This window comes from Lonchura striata, chromosome 2 (genome assembly GCF_050655825.1).
Source record: "Lonchura striata isolate lonStrDom1 chromosome 2, ASM5065582v1, whole genome shotgun sequence".
NCBI classification, from domain to species: Eukaryota; Metazoa; Chordata; class Aves; order Passeriformes; family Estrildidae; genus Lonchura; species Lonchura striata.
Window position 1 is genome coordinate 72,575,442 of NC_140704.1, and position 16,017 is coordinate 72,591,458.

The window sequence follows — 16,017 nt, forward strand, 5'->3', positions numbered from 1 at the left end:
TAGTCTGCAAGGGTAGTCATAGGTAAAGTCCTCATGTGGTCTTCTCTTCCCTCTCATTGACTCCCAGGCCCTTTTCTGAGATTTCCATGAACACAGACATCTGGCTCCGAAGTTAAAGATCAGAGGAGAAATCTGAGACAAATGAAAGGCACATGCAGTATCTCAGTAACCCCTTGGCTGCATGACTGCAAGTGAACAGCACAGCATGCAATTCCACAAGCTGATTAGACTCTAGCTGGGCATTTTAGCACACCCTTCAGTTACCTTCTAGCAGCTGCCATAGTTTCTGGCATCTCCCTTGTTCCTGTTGGTGTTCTGTGTTTATTTGAAGCTTCACTGGCAGGATAAAAATGGCAGGCTGAGGGGTTTTGAGAAGTGGTGATTTGGGGCTGTGACATTTCAGGATTAAGGGAAATCCAGGCAGGTAAGCAGGTGTAGCTCCTGCCCACCTCCTTGCCCTTTCTCCTCAACAAAGACAAGCTGTACAAGAGCTATCTTGTGTCCATAACAGGGCTGCACAAAGTTGGCAACAGCCCTTCTTTAGAAGGCACAGGTTACCTTTGCTGGCAGCTGGGCTGAAGATGAAGCACAAACGAAGTTTGATTTACAGATCAAAGTGTGGGCAGCAAGAAGCAAAGGACTCTTTCATGGCCCTTCGGTGACTTTTAAAGAGAGAAACTCTTACTTTGACTTCATAGCCAACCAGCTTTGAGGACAGGCTGTGCAGTTATCTGAATCATCTTTGTTCGGGAGCACAAGGAAATATTCGCAGCAGGCTGACTGCGAGTTCAGCCTGACCCCAGCGTTAATGGCAGAAGCACCGAGTTCCAATCACGGTGTCTGTGGGTGGTCAGAGCCAGGGGAGCTGCCTGTGCCCCAGGGCAGGGTGGGATGCTGCCCTTCCAAGGTCGGTCACATCGCAGGAGTCCTGCACTTATCCCTGCTGTGAAAATTGTCTGGATGCTTTCATCAGAAAATCACTTTTCATCAGAAAATTGTCTTTCATCAGAAAGTGCCAGCCTGAGCAATATCTTTGAGTTTCGCTGGTGAGGCATGTTTCTGGGAATGTTGCTCTTTTGCTGGAATTGTTCTCAAGGAAGGCTTCTTCATTTTACAATGACAAGAGAGAGCAAATGATCCAGCAGCCAGTGCTCCAGGTGCTTCCACACACTGGGACAGAGACAGATGCAAACTTCCACCCCACTCTCATAGGAGTAGGAGCTGGGTCTCTCTGCAGCCCAGCAAAGGCTCCAAGTGTTGGGCTGCTGAATAATTGGTAGTGGAGGAGTGTCTGCCTTCTGGGTCACCCTGCAGATGTTCACTGAAACAGGTGGCTCAGCCTCCCACCCAAATCCAAAGGGAACACCCTAAGCCTCTGGACTGGGGTCTGTAGGCAGACTTGTCAGCACCTCAGGGCTGCAGGTCTCTTTGTATGCAGGTCTCTTAACACAGATCTCTGATGCCAAGATGTCAATTGCATCAGAATTTCAAGTTCCACATTGTTGTTAAAAAAGAGTTTGATCAGATGTGCACCTTGAGAAACACTTAAAACATGCGACCTGAAAGGCTCAAGTAACAAGGGGCAAGTGGACATATTCAAAAATATCATTTTATAAATGTCATTATATTCAAGCTTATTTAAGTACTTTTGTATGCAATGCCTCTCATGTTGGAGTTTCTTTTTTTCTTAACATATAAATGTGACAGTAAGGGAAATCTCACTATAAGGTCAAAGTGGACAGCATTGAAACTTCTTCCTTCAAAGTGCTGTGGAGATGCTGACCTCACAAAAAAGTGCATGGAAAGCAACACAAGAACTGGAGCAGTTAGAGGTGATCTGGCTTTTGACATCTTCTAATGCAGAGGGATTAGAAAATGGTGTCAAATCCTGCAAGAACCCAAGGAAGAGTCACAATTTCTTCTGAGGAGATCAGAGGACAAAGGCAGGGCCAGAAGTCACACAACACACAGTGGAGAATTTTTCTGAGGCTCAGTACAGGGTTCAGTACAAGTGAAATGGACCCTGCAAGCCAAACCAAAATGTTTCTGAAAGATGTCTGCCACTTTTAGACAGAGCAGACAGAACAATTAATACAGATGGATTTGTACTCCAGTGGCAATGATTTTCCTTTCTGTAATTTCCCTTTTGCCAAAGGAACTTTTGGCAAAGAAAATGTTTCTCTAGAAGAAAGATGCTGTGGTTGGCTTTTAGACAGCAAATTTCTATAGTTCCTAATGAAGGAGACTCACTTTAATTTGGCTGCACAGAATTACTCACTGATATCTTTCTCACTTTCTTTCCTTATTCCCCGTGCTGACATTGTGTCATGTGTTGACAGTACACAGCCCCCAAATTCTGTGCAACTGCAGATAATTTCCCATACTCAAGCAATTTCTGCACAAAAAAGAAACTACTCATGGTTTGAAAGAAACAAATGTATACATTAAATATAAATAAATACAAAATGAAATTAAATGTACACATTAAATGTATATGTAAATATAAATAAATATACACACTTTGTGAAAAACAACTGTTTTCCCTGCAGCTCAATTTCATCAATATAAATATGAAAAATAAAAATGTATCCATTAGATCACAGGGTGAAGAAATTTTGTTACTTGGTATGAGGGAGAGCTGTTTTGCTTATAAAAAATAAAAAGCAGTGTGTAGTTGTTAATGGAAATGTTTATGGCCACAAGCTGGTATAGCTTGATCTTTTTTGAGAACATACAGATTTGATGAAGACCTATTTTGGGCAGGATGCCCTATTCTGTTAGGACTTGTTTTTCTTGTGTTCCAATGGCTGATTAATTCCTGATTTATTTTTTTTTCCATCTGTGTGTGTGCTTTTCTGAGAATTTTGCTTTATTTTCTTGAACGGAAAAACCTCAAAAGCCCAAACAGATTACAGCATCCATTTGGACTGGAACACATAGTTAGAAGGTTTAGAAAGCAAAAAATTGCCTTTTTTTTTCTTTATTAACTAATGCTGTAATCAAGCAAGGAAAAAAAAACAGCAAGGAAAAGCAGCTGCATCTGAAAGAAATGAAGCGCGAAGAGCATAAAATACAATTTTGTGTTGCTGTTTTTGATAATGTGTGAGGATAATAATAGGTCACACCTAGATGACATTGGAACATGGTCCAAGAGATAGGAAGACATTTAATTAGTGGAAAAAAGAGACCTCTGGCCAGTGGATTGACACACAGATCTGTTTTCTAAAAGCATATTCAGACACTCTTATTCTTAGAATAGCCTTTGCACAGAGCCTGGCTTGTTCAGATTGTGATACGTTAATAAGGATACTGAGCAAGTTGCTAGAGATAATTATGCATTTGCTGGAAAGGGGGATTGTTTCATCCTGTTGAAGTGAACTCTGTGTAGTAGAACATTATCACTCCACTCTACTGAAAGTAAACATTTCAACTTTCATATTATTTGTCGGCTGTGGAGAGTGGGAAGAGTGGAAAAAAGCCAGGGCCCAGCCCCAACTCTGGATGGAGGAAATTTCAGCTCCTCATTATCTTGATGTGCAAAGATGCAGCTTGGTTCTGCAGCTCCAGATTCCACCAAGCCTCTTGATCTTGGCTGAACAAAGGTTGCCAGGCACTTGCGTTTGGGATGTAGTTCTGCGGGAAGATTGAAGACATAAATAGCAATGCTCTAGGTCTGCAAACCTACACAGAATAAACATGTCAGAGTGTGGGAGAGCAGACAGGGTCTTCTTGAAGTCATCTGCCCTGGTAGCCCATTAGTGAGGAACAATCTTCACTCCTGTTTTATCCTACACCAAAACTCACACACAAAACACTTTGGAGAGTCTCCTTTCCATATGCAGTTAATAGAAAGTGCTGGGGGAATTAGATGCCAAATTAGCTATTAATTACCTTAGTGACTTTGTAGATTTATTTTAAGGCCAAAATCTCTATAGGCTTCACTGACTTTCCCAAAACTTTTAGTGGCACAAAAAGTCTGTACATGTGCATCAGAATCCAGAACACTTCCTGCCAGATAAGGCTCTTAAGGCAAGGTGCATCTGACTTTCCACAGATGATGGTCCAAGAATGGTGCACCTGTCAGAGAAAGCAAATTTGCACATTTGAATATTCATCTTGTCATTGCTGTTGCTTTGCTCAAGCCATAGCTATTCTTCTGTGGGTTGTCATCCTAACATCACAACCTGATCCTCCGAAGCACCTGCAAAGGATAGGATGTAGAGCTGCAAATCACCTCCAGCAACTGCCCTTAGGTATGAGATCAAGCATATCCTGATGAGAGATTCCCAGTCCGCAGAGCTGTGGAACAATATTGGTCTGAGGGCTGGTTTCTAGGTCATAAGGAGAGAAGTTACTGTGGTACAGGCAGAGTCCTTCCACTGACTTTGTGAGTTTTTTCTCTGGCTCACAGAGCCAGATTTGTGTTGTGGTGTGAAAGCATCTTTATTCTGTATTTGAGAGGAGAGCGTGACAGCATAATTATGCTGTGATAGGAGTAAAGCTCCTAGAAACAAAATCTTATATGCTGTGTATTATGCTTGTGAATAAAATACTTACTTATGACCAAATTAGTTTGGTGAGGCAGATATAAATTAAGCTCCTTCTAGTGTTCATATGTATCAAAATTCAGAATTTAAAGACAGGCTATCCGAGACACTATACTTGTAAAATAAGGTTATCATTGCTCCCTGCAATATGCTTAAAATCTTGACAGTAATTTCAATGGGACAAGTAATTTTTCTCTCTGTATCAGCATGACCCCCTGGGAAACAGTGGGAGGTACATCATGTGCCAGTTGAAAGTGGAATACAAAACAAAAATCCATAAACACAAGGCATCACATTTTTTTAGTGTGGTTACTACAAGGACCATAAAAGCTGGCTTTGAGGATTCCTTTTCACATCTGTTTTTCTTGTTGACATGTCTTTAGTTATTGTCTCAATCTCTTAAGAGTAAGGTGTGCAGGGGCCTCAGCATTTTGGCTATCCTACTGAGGTAACCCAAAGCTTTGCATTCAATGTGATGACACTGCTCTCACTGCTGGCAGTGCAACAGCCCTTGAAACATACCCACATTTTGGGGAAGACTGCAGTTAGCAAAAAGGGCAGGAGCCTCATTAGTCATTTGCTGGCTGCTTTCTTTCCAAACAGGGAAAAAGCCTGTGCATGCACACTTCAAGAGGGATGAAGTTAGCATGTGGTGCTGTGCATTAAAAATTTCCTTGGCTCTCTGGAGCAAAAGACTCCCGTGACTGAGTATGTTGGCAAAACTGCTAATAGATGTTCCAGGTTCTCAGCTTCCCTAGTGGTGAAATGGGGGCCAGCTTGACACAGCTTCGCCATTTTCAGTTGATGTTTTATTGCTATGATTTGGCATAGGCAAGTAAAACAAGGTTGGGCATTGGGACCTAATACCTGTTGCATCCAGTGGGAGTCACAAACCCCACTAGCATGGATGGACTCCTTACAACAAACTGTTTCACAAACTGTTCAAACTGTCACACTGAGTAAATTTACACTTCCCTTAAATAAATATACACTTGCCTTTCACACAAAGCCCCAGAGCATTCACACTTTTATACAAGCATTTACAGAGGAAAGAGCACTAACCCTGTAATTGTCCACATCAAAATCTGTTTATTTAGAGAAGCTGGAGGTACCAAGAGTGATACAGCAGAGAATTGCCACAGTATTAACCCAAGGAGTGGCCACCACCAGCATTATTGTTTATTGCCTTTCCAGTGCACTGAAGGCTGACTTGTTTACAAGCATTGTAACTAAAGAGCCAGAGCTCTCTTTATTTGCCACCAAGTGAGCCTGCAGGGAAGAGCAGGAGAAGAAAGCTTGGGGAAGGCATTGTGGTCACTAGCTGTTACAGGTACAGTAACTAAAAACTTATCTCTCCATACCCCACTCTATCCTGTGGTATTTTTTCTTTCAGAAATGCCTACATTTCTCAGTACTTTATATTAAGTGTTTGACTGTAGGGGTAGTGTGTTAATAAATGTTCACTGGAATGTAAAATATGTACTGTATTTAGTGAATAATAGATTATAGATAACTCCAAGCATATCACATAAAATGTTGTAGGTGCTTATGAGCCATTAGTAAGCAATTTATTATTGATCAGCAAGGGAAGGAAGGATTACATATTTATTACAATCCATGAATCCTGTATTAATCCTTTTTAAAAGATGTTAAAGTCTTGGTTAGAAATTAAGTGTGAGCCACTGGCCTTTCAGCAGTAGGCTTTCTGGCCAATAGCTGATAAGATCACACCAAATTCTTGGCAGCTTTTGGACACTCCAGAGCACTGTTGACCTGTCCTGTAGTCAAACACGTAGCTTCTGGTTTTAGTGCCTCTCAGCAACCATGATTTTACTTTGGTACATCACAATTCGTATCAATTTCATGTGGTGCTTTCCTTTAAGAACTGACACTCTCTTTGTTTCACTCCCTGGCTAAATCTGTTTCTTCCCTCTTTTATGTGTTTCCTTCTCCTCTTCTCCCCAGGGTGAATGCTCACAAAAGTGCTATGACATCTTTGTGCTGGAGACGGTGTGTGTGGCGTGGTTTTCCTTCGAGTTCCTGCTGAGATCCATTCAGGCAGAAAACAAGTGTGCTTTCCTGAAAACCCCACTCAACATCATCGACATCTTGGCCATTCTGCCTTTCTACATCTCTCTCATTGTGGATGTGGTTTCCACAAAGAACAGCAGCAAGCCTGGCGGGGGAGCTGGGAACAAGTACCTGGAGCGTGTGGGGCTGGTGCTGCGCTTCCTGCGGGCGCTGCGCATCCTGTACGTGATGAGGCTGGCACGGCACTCCCTGGGGCTGCAGACGCTGGGGCTCACCGTGCGCCGCTGCACCCGCGAGTTCGGGCTGCTCCTGCTCTTCCTCTGCGTCGCCATGGCCCTCTTCTCACCGCTGGTGTACTTGGCTGAGAGTGAACTGGGAGCCAAGCAAGAGTTCACCAGCGTCCCCACCAGTTACTGGTGGGCTGTGATCTCCATGACAACTGTTGGCTATGGGGACATGGTGCCTCGTAGCATCCCTGGACAGGTGGTAGCCCTGAGCAGTATCCTGAGTGGGATTTTGCTGATGGCTTTCCCAGTCACATCCATCTTTCATACCTTTTCCCGTTCCTACAGTGAGCTGAAGGAGCAGCAGCAGCGCGTAGCCAGCAGGCAGGTGCGCCAGCGGCGTGAGAACACTGAGCTCCCGCGTGGTGACAGTGCAAGGGGGCTCAGTGCCACATTCCCACCAAGTGCTGGTGAGCAGGAGGATCTGACCTTGATGGACCAGTAAGTCAAGAGAAGTTCTTGACCCTGAACAGCAGAGGACATACATTGGCAGCACAAGAAGCAGTGGACAAGGGAGGTCAGTTCTGCAAGAATGCCATGAACTGCATAAATGAGGGGCAAACACACACAAGGTTTCTCTAAAGACCAACTTCGGATCTTAAGTGACCTCTGAAAAGTACCCCCACAAATTCTACCAAGTACAGCTCTGCTCATTGCTTTTCTTAGGACTTTTCTATTGAGCAAGTATTTTTGGGTATGCCCAAGGAGCAGCCATTGAACACAGCCAGCCAGCAGAATGTAATATGAAGCACAGCTTGTGCCAGGTGCCATGTGGCAGAGCAACCAGCGTGCCACCTCCTCCCTGCCCTGCTCAGTGGCACTCCCTGTGCGAGAGGCTGAGCAAGGGGCCACCCGTGCTGCGACGCCCCACAGCATGTTTGTTTTGGCAGCACCACCAAGGAACACAAACCTCAGACAAGCCAAGGGGTGAGGGCAGAAGGGCAGAAGCATTCCTTCAGCTTTACCAGGGGCTTGCTTTTGTCTTCTACAGATGAAGCAGCGCAGCCAGAGCACTGGCAGCACTGCCAGCTCTGAACTGTGTGTGAGCACAGTTTGCATTATTTAGTAGAGATGCATATTTACCATCCTAAGCTTTATATCTTAGTCCCATGACAAAAAAAATCTTACTGACTATGGTACTGAATGTTAACTAGGTTATTTTTCCTTTGCTAACAGTCAAATATTAAAAATATCATTACAAATGGTGACATTTCTCTACTTTCTGTTAACTATTTCCATCTCTCATGTATTGAGAAATGTGCTTAACAGGCAACTGAACCAATCTGAACCACATGTAGCTTAAGAAAGGGAGGGTAGTGTTAAACCAGCAGTGACTCCCAGCTCCGCACAGTCTTCCTTAGTGGTGGTGGCTGCACTCAGTCCAGTCACGTGCAAAGAGGAGTAGGGGAGCAGTACAAACCCAGTGAAAACAAGTGAGACACCTTCAGTGGGCTCTGGCCCGAGCTGCAGTACAGCAGCTGTGCTCTGTGTTAGGAGTAGCCTTTTGGTTTTGCCCTCCTACTAAGAAAAAGAAAATCCTGTCATTAGAACAAGTGTTCTGGCTCTTCCTCCTGATTCTCAAAGGATTTAACTCAATTTAAAGGGAAAACTAATAATATGGTGGCATCTGCATGTTTGCTTATTGATACCAGCCCCATGCATGAGCTTTCCAGCCCCCACCCTGGCAGAGCTATGTAGCTGGTCCAAGTCAGGATGCTGTGTGGGTCTTTCAGTGTTCCTACAAGTGGGATGTGATCAGGGAATGGAGGGAGATGGAACCCAACAGTCTCTTGTACCTACATGCCTATATGTACTAAAGCCATGCAGTGTCACCCTCCTTATTCTCCACCCACCAGGAAGGGAACAAAACCTGATGTATTGAAGATAGGATTTTTCTGGTCTGTTGTTTGGGTTGTTTTTGGTTTTTTTTTTTGCCTCAACATATGTTGTAAAACTAATCTACATTAGCAAACTCTCATATTAAGCCATTCCTTATAGGAATGAAGCAAGGCAAATAGAAAGTTACACTTTATTTTAATAAAAATATAAAGCTTTGTTGCTGACTCTTTGTGTCTGGTGATTTGGGCGTGGAGGGAGATGGTGTTTTGCCGTGCTGATGTGAAGTAACTCATGTTACTTGCTGCTGAGCACTCCAGGAGATGGAGGCAGGAAAACTGAGCCCCCCTACCCTGCAGAATGCACCTAGGTCAGCAAAGCCCCAGCTGTATTGAACTGCAGGCGAACCAAATGCAGGGTCCCACGCCAGGGCTCTGCCCATCCTTCATGGCCCAGCAGCACCGGGAACACAATCTGCTCCTTGTGCTAAATAGGAGGGCTAAGGGCTGGTGCCTGGGCTGACTCAGACTCCTGGCAAAGCAATGCCAGCACTGGGTTGCTGTGACTCATTAAAGATTTTAATTTTATTGTTTTTTTATTCCCGGTGGAGACATTTCTCTCATTAAGGATTATTAAGGTCTGACATCAGGAATACAGCTTTGCAGCCAGATGATTGCAAACCAGAAAAGGGAGCAGTGTCGGGGGGACAGAGTGGCCTGGTGCTGAGGATCAGCACTGCATCTTCTGGTGGCATTCAGATGCTCAGTCTTAAGGTGGTACCCAATAGACTCACTAGGTGCACTCACAAGTTCATTCCACATAGTAATTTGGCTCATGCACACCAGGAGTGTTTCATGCTCCATCTCCAGTGTGCAAGAAGCGACCACAGCTAGTGTGCATGAAGGTGCAGAATGCATCTCCTCAAGGTGGTGAGCCCAAAAACTGCAAGCACCCTTACCTTACTACTAGAAAAACCATGCTGGAGTAGACACCCCTGCAGAAAGAAGAGTTTCACACTTGCAGTGCTAACAAATAACCATGAATCGATGCAGCTTTTGGCTTTACAGCATGAAAAAAGCAGTGCTAGGACAGCAAACTGCATTACAGCAGCTGTGTAGAAAAACAGACTGATGACACACCATACTGGTGCTGTTCTCCATCAAGTTGCTATTGTCCTTCAATAGTGAGTTCTTTGTATTTTTCAAAAGGCACATAATTGATTCCAGCATGCAGAGTTTTAACAAAGTAACAAAACCCACTCATTATGTCTCCTAGGCAAAGCCTAGCTTTTAATAAAGTTTCATTTCATCTACTGGGATGACAAATGAGGAAACAAATATAAACCAGGAACCTTTTAAACAAATTATTTTTGGAAGCTGTAAAAAGTTGTGCTGCACACACTGCCAAACATAAAAGACACTCGGAGGAGAATGAATTTCACCCAGAGCAGCTGTTGTTATGGGTTATGCTTATTGCTTTTAATAAGCTGCTGGAGAATGTTGGTTTTGTTGTGTATGGTGGTTAGGGTTTTTTGACACAGCACACAGATGATTTTAAGGCCATTTATCTCTAACTATAATAAATGCCACACGGCTGTCTGAAGGCACACTGGTGCCAGCAGGTAGTTATACCTGTTTCTTTGAACAAGTAAGTGCTTCATGATTGTAGCACACTAGTTTTGCCTCGAGGAAAATCAAAGAAAAGGAAAGAAATATTTCTCTCTCTTATATGGGACAGACTCAAAATATGAGCAAAGCCACCTCTTCTATGTGTCTACACATCCACCTTGGTGGCAGACCTACAAATTCTGGCAGCTGGCAACACTAGTCATGAAAACCATAGCTTAGAAGAGTTAAGGATGTGTTAACTGGTAAGGGACAGAGCTAAAGAGAATGGCACAAAGTCAAACAAACACAACTTCAGCTCATACAGCACATGTGCACAGCCACTTCCTACCACACCGCAGCCTCAGTTAAGAAAAAGCAGTAATGCAAAGAAAAATGTGATGCTGGTGTCATCTCCTCAACTGTAAGCCAGACAGAGGATTCTGTCCCACACTGCTGACGTCAGAACAGGCACAGGCTACGGCAGCCTCAGCAGATGCTTCAGAGGCAAAGCATCCTTGGCATCTACAAGCCACAGCCTTAGAGAATTGTGAAGCCTTGGAGTGGAAGAGGACAGAGGTACATGGAAGGCCTCATGGGTAGAGAAATCCAGTGTGGTGCTGCTGGCCCATCTGTGGCTGAGTGAAGCCCCTCAGTCTCCCAGCCAGCACTTACCAGAGAGAGCCAAGTGCACATAAGCCAGGACACAGAAGGGCACGAGGGGGGTCTGAAATGCTGTATTTGCTGTCAGTGCATTTCTAGATGCTGACATCCACTTGGGACTGGCATTACAAGGCTGTTTACAGGAAGACCTGCCTCTGTCCTAGGGTGAACCTCACATTATGTTCTAGTCTCTGTCTTTTATATTTACAGCTGTTGGCACAGGTATCCAGGAAGTGTTTATTTATTGGTACACTGTTTACTCTCATACTGATGTCTTCTTTCTTATAGAAAGCCTCCAACAAAGCTACAGTTGTCAGTCAGGTCCTTGAGAGCTTGGCTCTCAAGCCTAAGGATTACAATTGATTTAACAAACAGGACGTGTGGGCCAATTTTTGCTTAATACCCAGTACCAAGTGTGAGCTTTATTTTATGTTGCAAAAATTTTTTAATTGCACGTAACTGCATGCATCTCAAAAATCTAACCATGAAATTTCTTCCTCCACGGAGCCACAGTGGAGACCACTGCTTGCCATGCACAGCAGAGGGAGAGATTTGCCCTAAGGGAGGCCTGGGGCAGCACTGCACCAGCCAGCAGGATCAGGCTACTGCAGCACCCAGAGATGGGGCTCCCCTTTGTTTCCTTCGGGATCAGCCCCACCATTGGCTTCCCCACAGTGAATGCCAAAGCAGCAGCCAGTAATACCAGCACTGTCTGGGAGAGAAGGTGCAGGCACTGTGAGTGTTAAGCAGGCTTGACTTCTGTGAGAACTGCTTGGGTCTCCACTGCCAGCAGACTGCAAGAGAGCAGGCAGGGTTTACTCTCCACCCTCACATTCCTCCTCCTTTCCTATCTATTTTACTGATTTACTTATCTTTACCTTCATTTTTTGGTTTTCCTTCTATCTTTTCCCTTCAGGAGTATCACCTTTCAACCCCTTATTTGATCAAGTTCAGTCTCCCCCGCATCTCTCCTCTTGCCCTGTCCAACCCTCTCTCCTACACCTCCAGGCCTCTCTCCTCCCCAACTCCCCTTCTGCAGCTCCTGCAGTCATTGCACACAGCAATAGCAAACCACCTCTCCATGCCAGAGCAGCCCAACATCCTGGATCAGCAGCCTGGCAGGTTCCAGGAGGTACACAGCAGCCGCAAGGCTGCTCCTGACAGCCTTGGCTTGTTTTCTCATCCAGAATGAACAGAGAGGGTGGCCAAGACTTCTCTTGGGGCAGCAGTTGGCCGTGAGATGACAGACTCAGTGTCCTCATCTTCTGTGCAGAGGCTGCCAAAGGCACATCCCTCATCTGTATCCCATCTTCAACTTAATTCTGCAGCCTGCATGACACAGGCTTCCTTTAAAGCTACATTAATAATCTGTTGGTAATTTGGTTTTTAGTGTGAGCATTGCAAACACAAGTTATGCGGTCTCAATGGTTAAATTTACCCTGGTATGTATGGAAGAGCAGGGAACAGAAATCCAGAATCCCTGCTGTGCATCATGACTTCAGGACAATTTATGCCTTCTGATTACTCACCAATCAGAAGGAAAAACCACACTAGTTATTCATATTAACAATGCTTCTGACAAGATGATTTATAACAAGAGAAGATGCACACATTTTGTACCTGAACAAAACAAAGCAACACTGCAATTTATATATAATAAGTAATTTTTATTTAAAAAAACATTGCAACTGACAGAAAAAATAAAGTCCGTGAAATGTGCCATACATTCAAAGAGATGCATTTAAAGTAAGCAATTTCTTATTCTCTGAGGTGATAATTGAAACAGATACTTCCTGACAACTGGAGAACAAAACAAAAGTTCTGTAACATTTTGTTCCTAAAGTACCTTGCAAGAAGTTCTAGAGTTCCTGGCCAAGAGTCCTACTTGCTAAATGCCACATACAAAAATGACTTAGACATGGTTTCACTGGCTTCTCTTCCAGCATTTGGTGCTCTGGTGTAAATGAGACTGCTCTGCAGAGCTCACTGGATTAGGTACTGATGGCACTCAAAAATCCACCCAAGGAAGAATCCCAGAAGGAAAAAAACAGAAATTGCTTTATCCTCAGTAACACCTGTAGTTCAAAGCCAAGAGGTGGCCAAAAGTGTGCACTCATAGGTGAAGCCAAAACATACAAAAGTATGTTTTCATTATTTTCTTACATCCCTGTTTTGCAGAATATTAGAAAAAGACCACCAAATACAAAAATCTTACCATTACAAGTTATTAAAAAAACCCTTCAGACCATTAAAACACATAACGAAGTGTTTGTTTTCAAACAGTAGTAATACAATCCTCATTAAAGCAGCATACCAGAGAAGCCAGTTGTTAAGTTTTCAATTAAAAAAGACAAAAGCCAAGATGTTCTTGTAACAGAAGAAAAGAGAGAACTGAGAAAAGAGAGGAACAAAACATTCATAGTCTGCCATGCTCAGTACATTGTCTTTGTAAGGTCACTTCAGGCCTAGAAGAGTATGGTATCAAATAAAGAGCATGGAATCAGTGCCTGGCACAGTGTGATTCCCCTCCACTGGACAGTTTGCCACCAATGAAGACAGTCCAGACTCAAATCATGAGGTTCCCAAAGAAAGCAGGGTAGGGGAAGTATCTGACTTACACTCTGTAGTTTTCAAACGTCAGACTTCCTGCCACTGCTAAGAAAACATAAGCTCTTATTCTTAGAGAAAAAAATTATTCTGAAAAGTCTGTCCAACACCTTGCCTGTGGCCAGATGGGACTCAGCCCGCAGATGGAGTAAGCCTCATGAAAGAAGCAGCACAGGCATAGCTGTTCCTGGGACCAAGGGCATTTCTACAGCCTCCTCACATCATCTGTGGCAGTTTCATGACAGCAGTGTCACAACAGGAGCCCAGGGGCTTGGTGGCAGCCCCCACGGGTCCACACTACCAGCAGCTGCACATCAGAGACAGAACACAGGGACCTATGCTGGCTAATGGCCTTTAGACACAACATCTACATGAACTCTGATCTCTCAGCCTTCTCAGTCCCTCTCAGTACAGGCTGCTGATTCTTCTAAAAGAGAAGAACCTCTTCTTTAAGAGCCTAACAGTTCGCAACAGTAAAAGGAAAACATGGACTACGTCCTTCTTGGGTCAATGCAAAACGTAACCTGGTTCTTGCCTGGCATTGTACAACATGAACATGAATCTCAACCTCAACAAATCAAGCTGTCAGATGCTGGTCCTACTCCAGGGGATGCAGCTTTTTCTCTGTCTTAAACTTATTCCTTTCTGAGCCAATGAAAGTGGACCTGCTTCTATCTTTGCAGCTCAATCACATCTAGAAATACTTGCCTGGCAATACTAGCAACACCCATCTGCTGGCCCCTTGGTTTGGAAAAGACATCCTACAGCCCAACTCTGTCCTGTGCACAGCTGCAGGGGCAGTGCTGCCCCCCAGGTGCAGGGGGGCCGCACTATTCCCACATCCATATTCTATTCCCACACCCCCCAGTTTCAAAGCACGACTACTTAAACTCCCTGCAGTCTCCCACTGGCTCCTTTTTTTGCCTGGTTGACTGGCTATGCCAGCCTAGATGAGACTCCAGAACCATCAGACCCACTCCATCATCTCTTCCATGTGTCCTCCTGCAGCAGGGATGAACATCCGCTCAATCTTTAGCTTTACAGCATCTGTGGCCAGCTCATTTCTGGCTGCTCCCCTCTTTGAAGGGCCTCTCACCCCCACCTTCTCTCACCAGACACCCTTACAGGGAAAAGAGAAAGCTCCTGGATTTGCTCTTGAATACTGCTTCCTCTATCATAGAGATACTGAATGCTAGTATACACCACAAACTTCCCACCAATATACAGACTTTGCATTATATAAATAGGTAGAAGTTTCAGACAAAATATTCTATAATTTCTGTGGTGTAACATTTTTAAATAGCATTAAAAACACAAACTGTCCAGCCCTTGTGATTAAATATACAAACATTTATGAATTAATAAGGCTCATAGGTACGTTTGCAAAAATAAAGTGCCCTTCCCCCCACCAAGAAACAGTTCTGTACAGCTAAGTATGAAAACAGAGCAAGTTATTTAACACAGAACCTCCCGAGCTGGATGTGCAGCCATATTTTCCATCCTTGTTCTCATTTCTGCTTTCAACTTGGCAACACAGGAGTATTTACAAGTGGAAGAAGAGATGCCATGGCTGACTCTGCTGACCTGCAACCTGCCCAGCCAAGTTCCTCACAAGGCCTTGGTGCTGGCTGGGTGTGCAGTGTGGGACACGGGCTTCTGAGGGTAGTGGCTGTACAAGTAAACCTGCAACAGGATAGCAATGTCTACAAATACCTGCAGGAGTCCACAGATGGAAAACTGGAAAGGGGCCTGATTCAGGATGAAGTAAACAGTCTTGAATGTGTCCCCACTAGTCCACATCAGCACCATCTTGATACTAAAAAGACAGAAGAAAGGGAAGAGTGTTTATTGAGAACTTGGTTTTGGATTAGACCTGCTGTGCCAGAGGATCCTACCTACTGCAGCCAGGATTTACATCCAACAAAGGGCTGGGACTCCCTTTGACAGGGCAGACAGCATGCCTCGGTGAAACAGGCAGCACTGTACTTGGAAGGGAGGAACAAACTCTCTGCTCCACAAACTGCAGCACTCTTATCTCAGCAATTACAGCTCCAAACACCTGTGGCTATGAAGATTAAACATTTTAAATTCTCCAGCTAGGATATTTGACTCAGTGGTGTTCCGCAAACATGGCTGCCACATGCTGACAGCATTGACCATAAACCAAAGTAAAACACTGCATGGAAAAGAACAACAATTCATCCCAGCAGTTACTTCTTATGTGTGCCATTCTGTGCTCATTCAAGGTAAAGTAACACACAGATTGTTTTCTCATGCATGCACACTTTTAGCATGTGCTGAAACAAACAAAACAGATAGAAGAAATCACTCATCACTGCAGAAAATGTCTAACTAAAAAAAGCAGATAGACAGATTGCCCAGTAATACAGAAAGAGGAGAAATTACATGCCTGGAGCTGTTACTGGAAGGATGAACAGCACTAGG

General features: G+C 44.1%; 2 protein-coding genes across 8 annotated transcripts in view; one reads left to right on the forward strand and one right to left on the reverse strand.

The window, feature by feature from the left end:
- The window catches only part of KCNG2 (potassium voltage-gated channel modifier subfamily G member 2), a 55,606-nt gene extending 46,681 nt beyond the window's left edge, over positions 1-8,925 (forward strand). For all 4 annotated transcript variants that reach the window (XM_085571554.1, XM_085571553.1, XM_021553396.3 and 1 more), the window contains exon 3: positions 6,513-8,925. In XM_085571554.1, the coding sequence (XP_085427680.1) occupies positions 6,513-7,307 (795 nt within the window). In that variant the 3' untranslated portion in view covers positions 7,308-8,925. The remainder of the gene's footprint in view (positions 1-6,512) is intronic.
- SLC66A2 (solute carrier family 66 member 2) overlaps positions 2,422-16,017 on the reverse strand; it is a 77,794-nt gene continuing 64,198 nt past the window's right edge. For 2 of the 4 annotated variants that reach the window (XM_021553397.3, XM_021553398.3), the window contains one exon: positions 12,612-15,388. In XM_021553397.3, coding sequence (XP_021409072.1) covers positions 15,181-15,388 — 208 coding nt within the window. In that variant the 3' untranslated portion in view covers positions 12,612-15,180. Of the gene's footprint in view, positions 4,078-12,611; positions 15,389-16,017 lie in introns of those variants that run through there. The other 2 variants (XR_014952759.1, XM_021553399.3) reach the window with 2 other exon arrangements.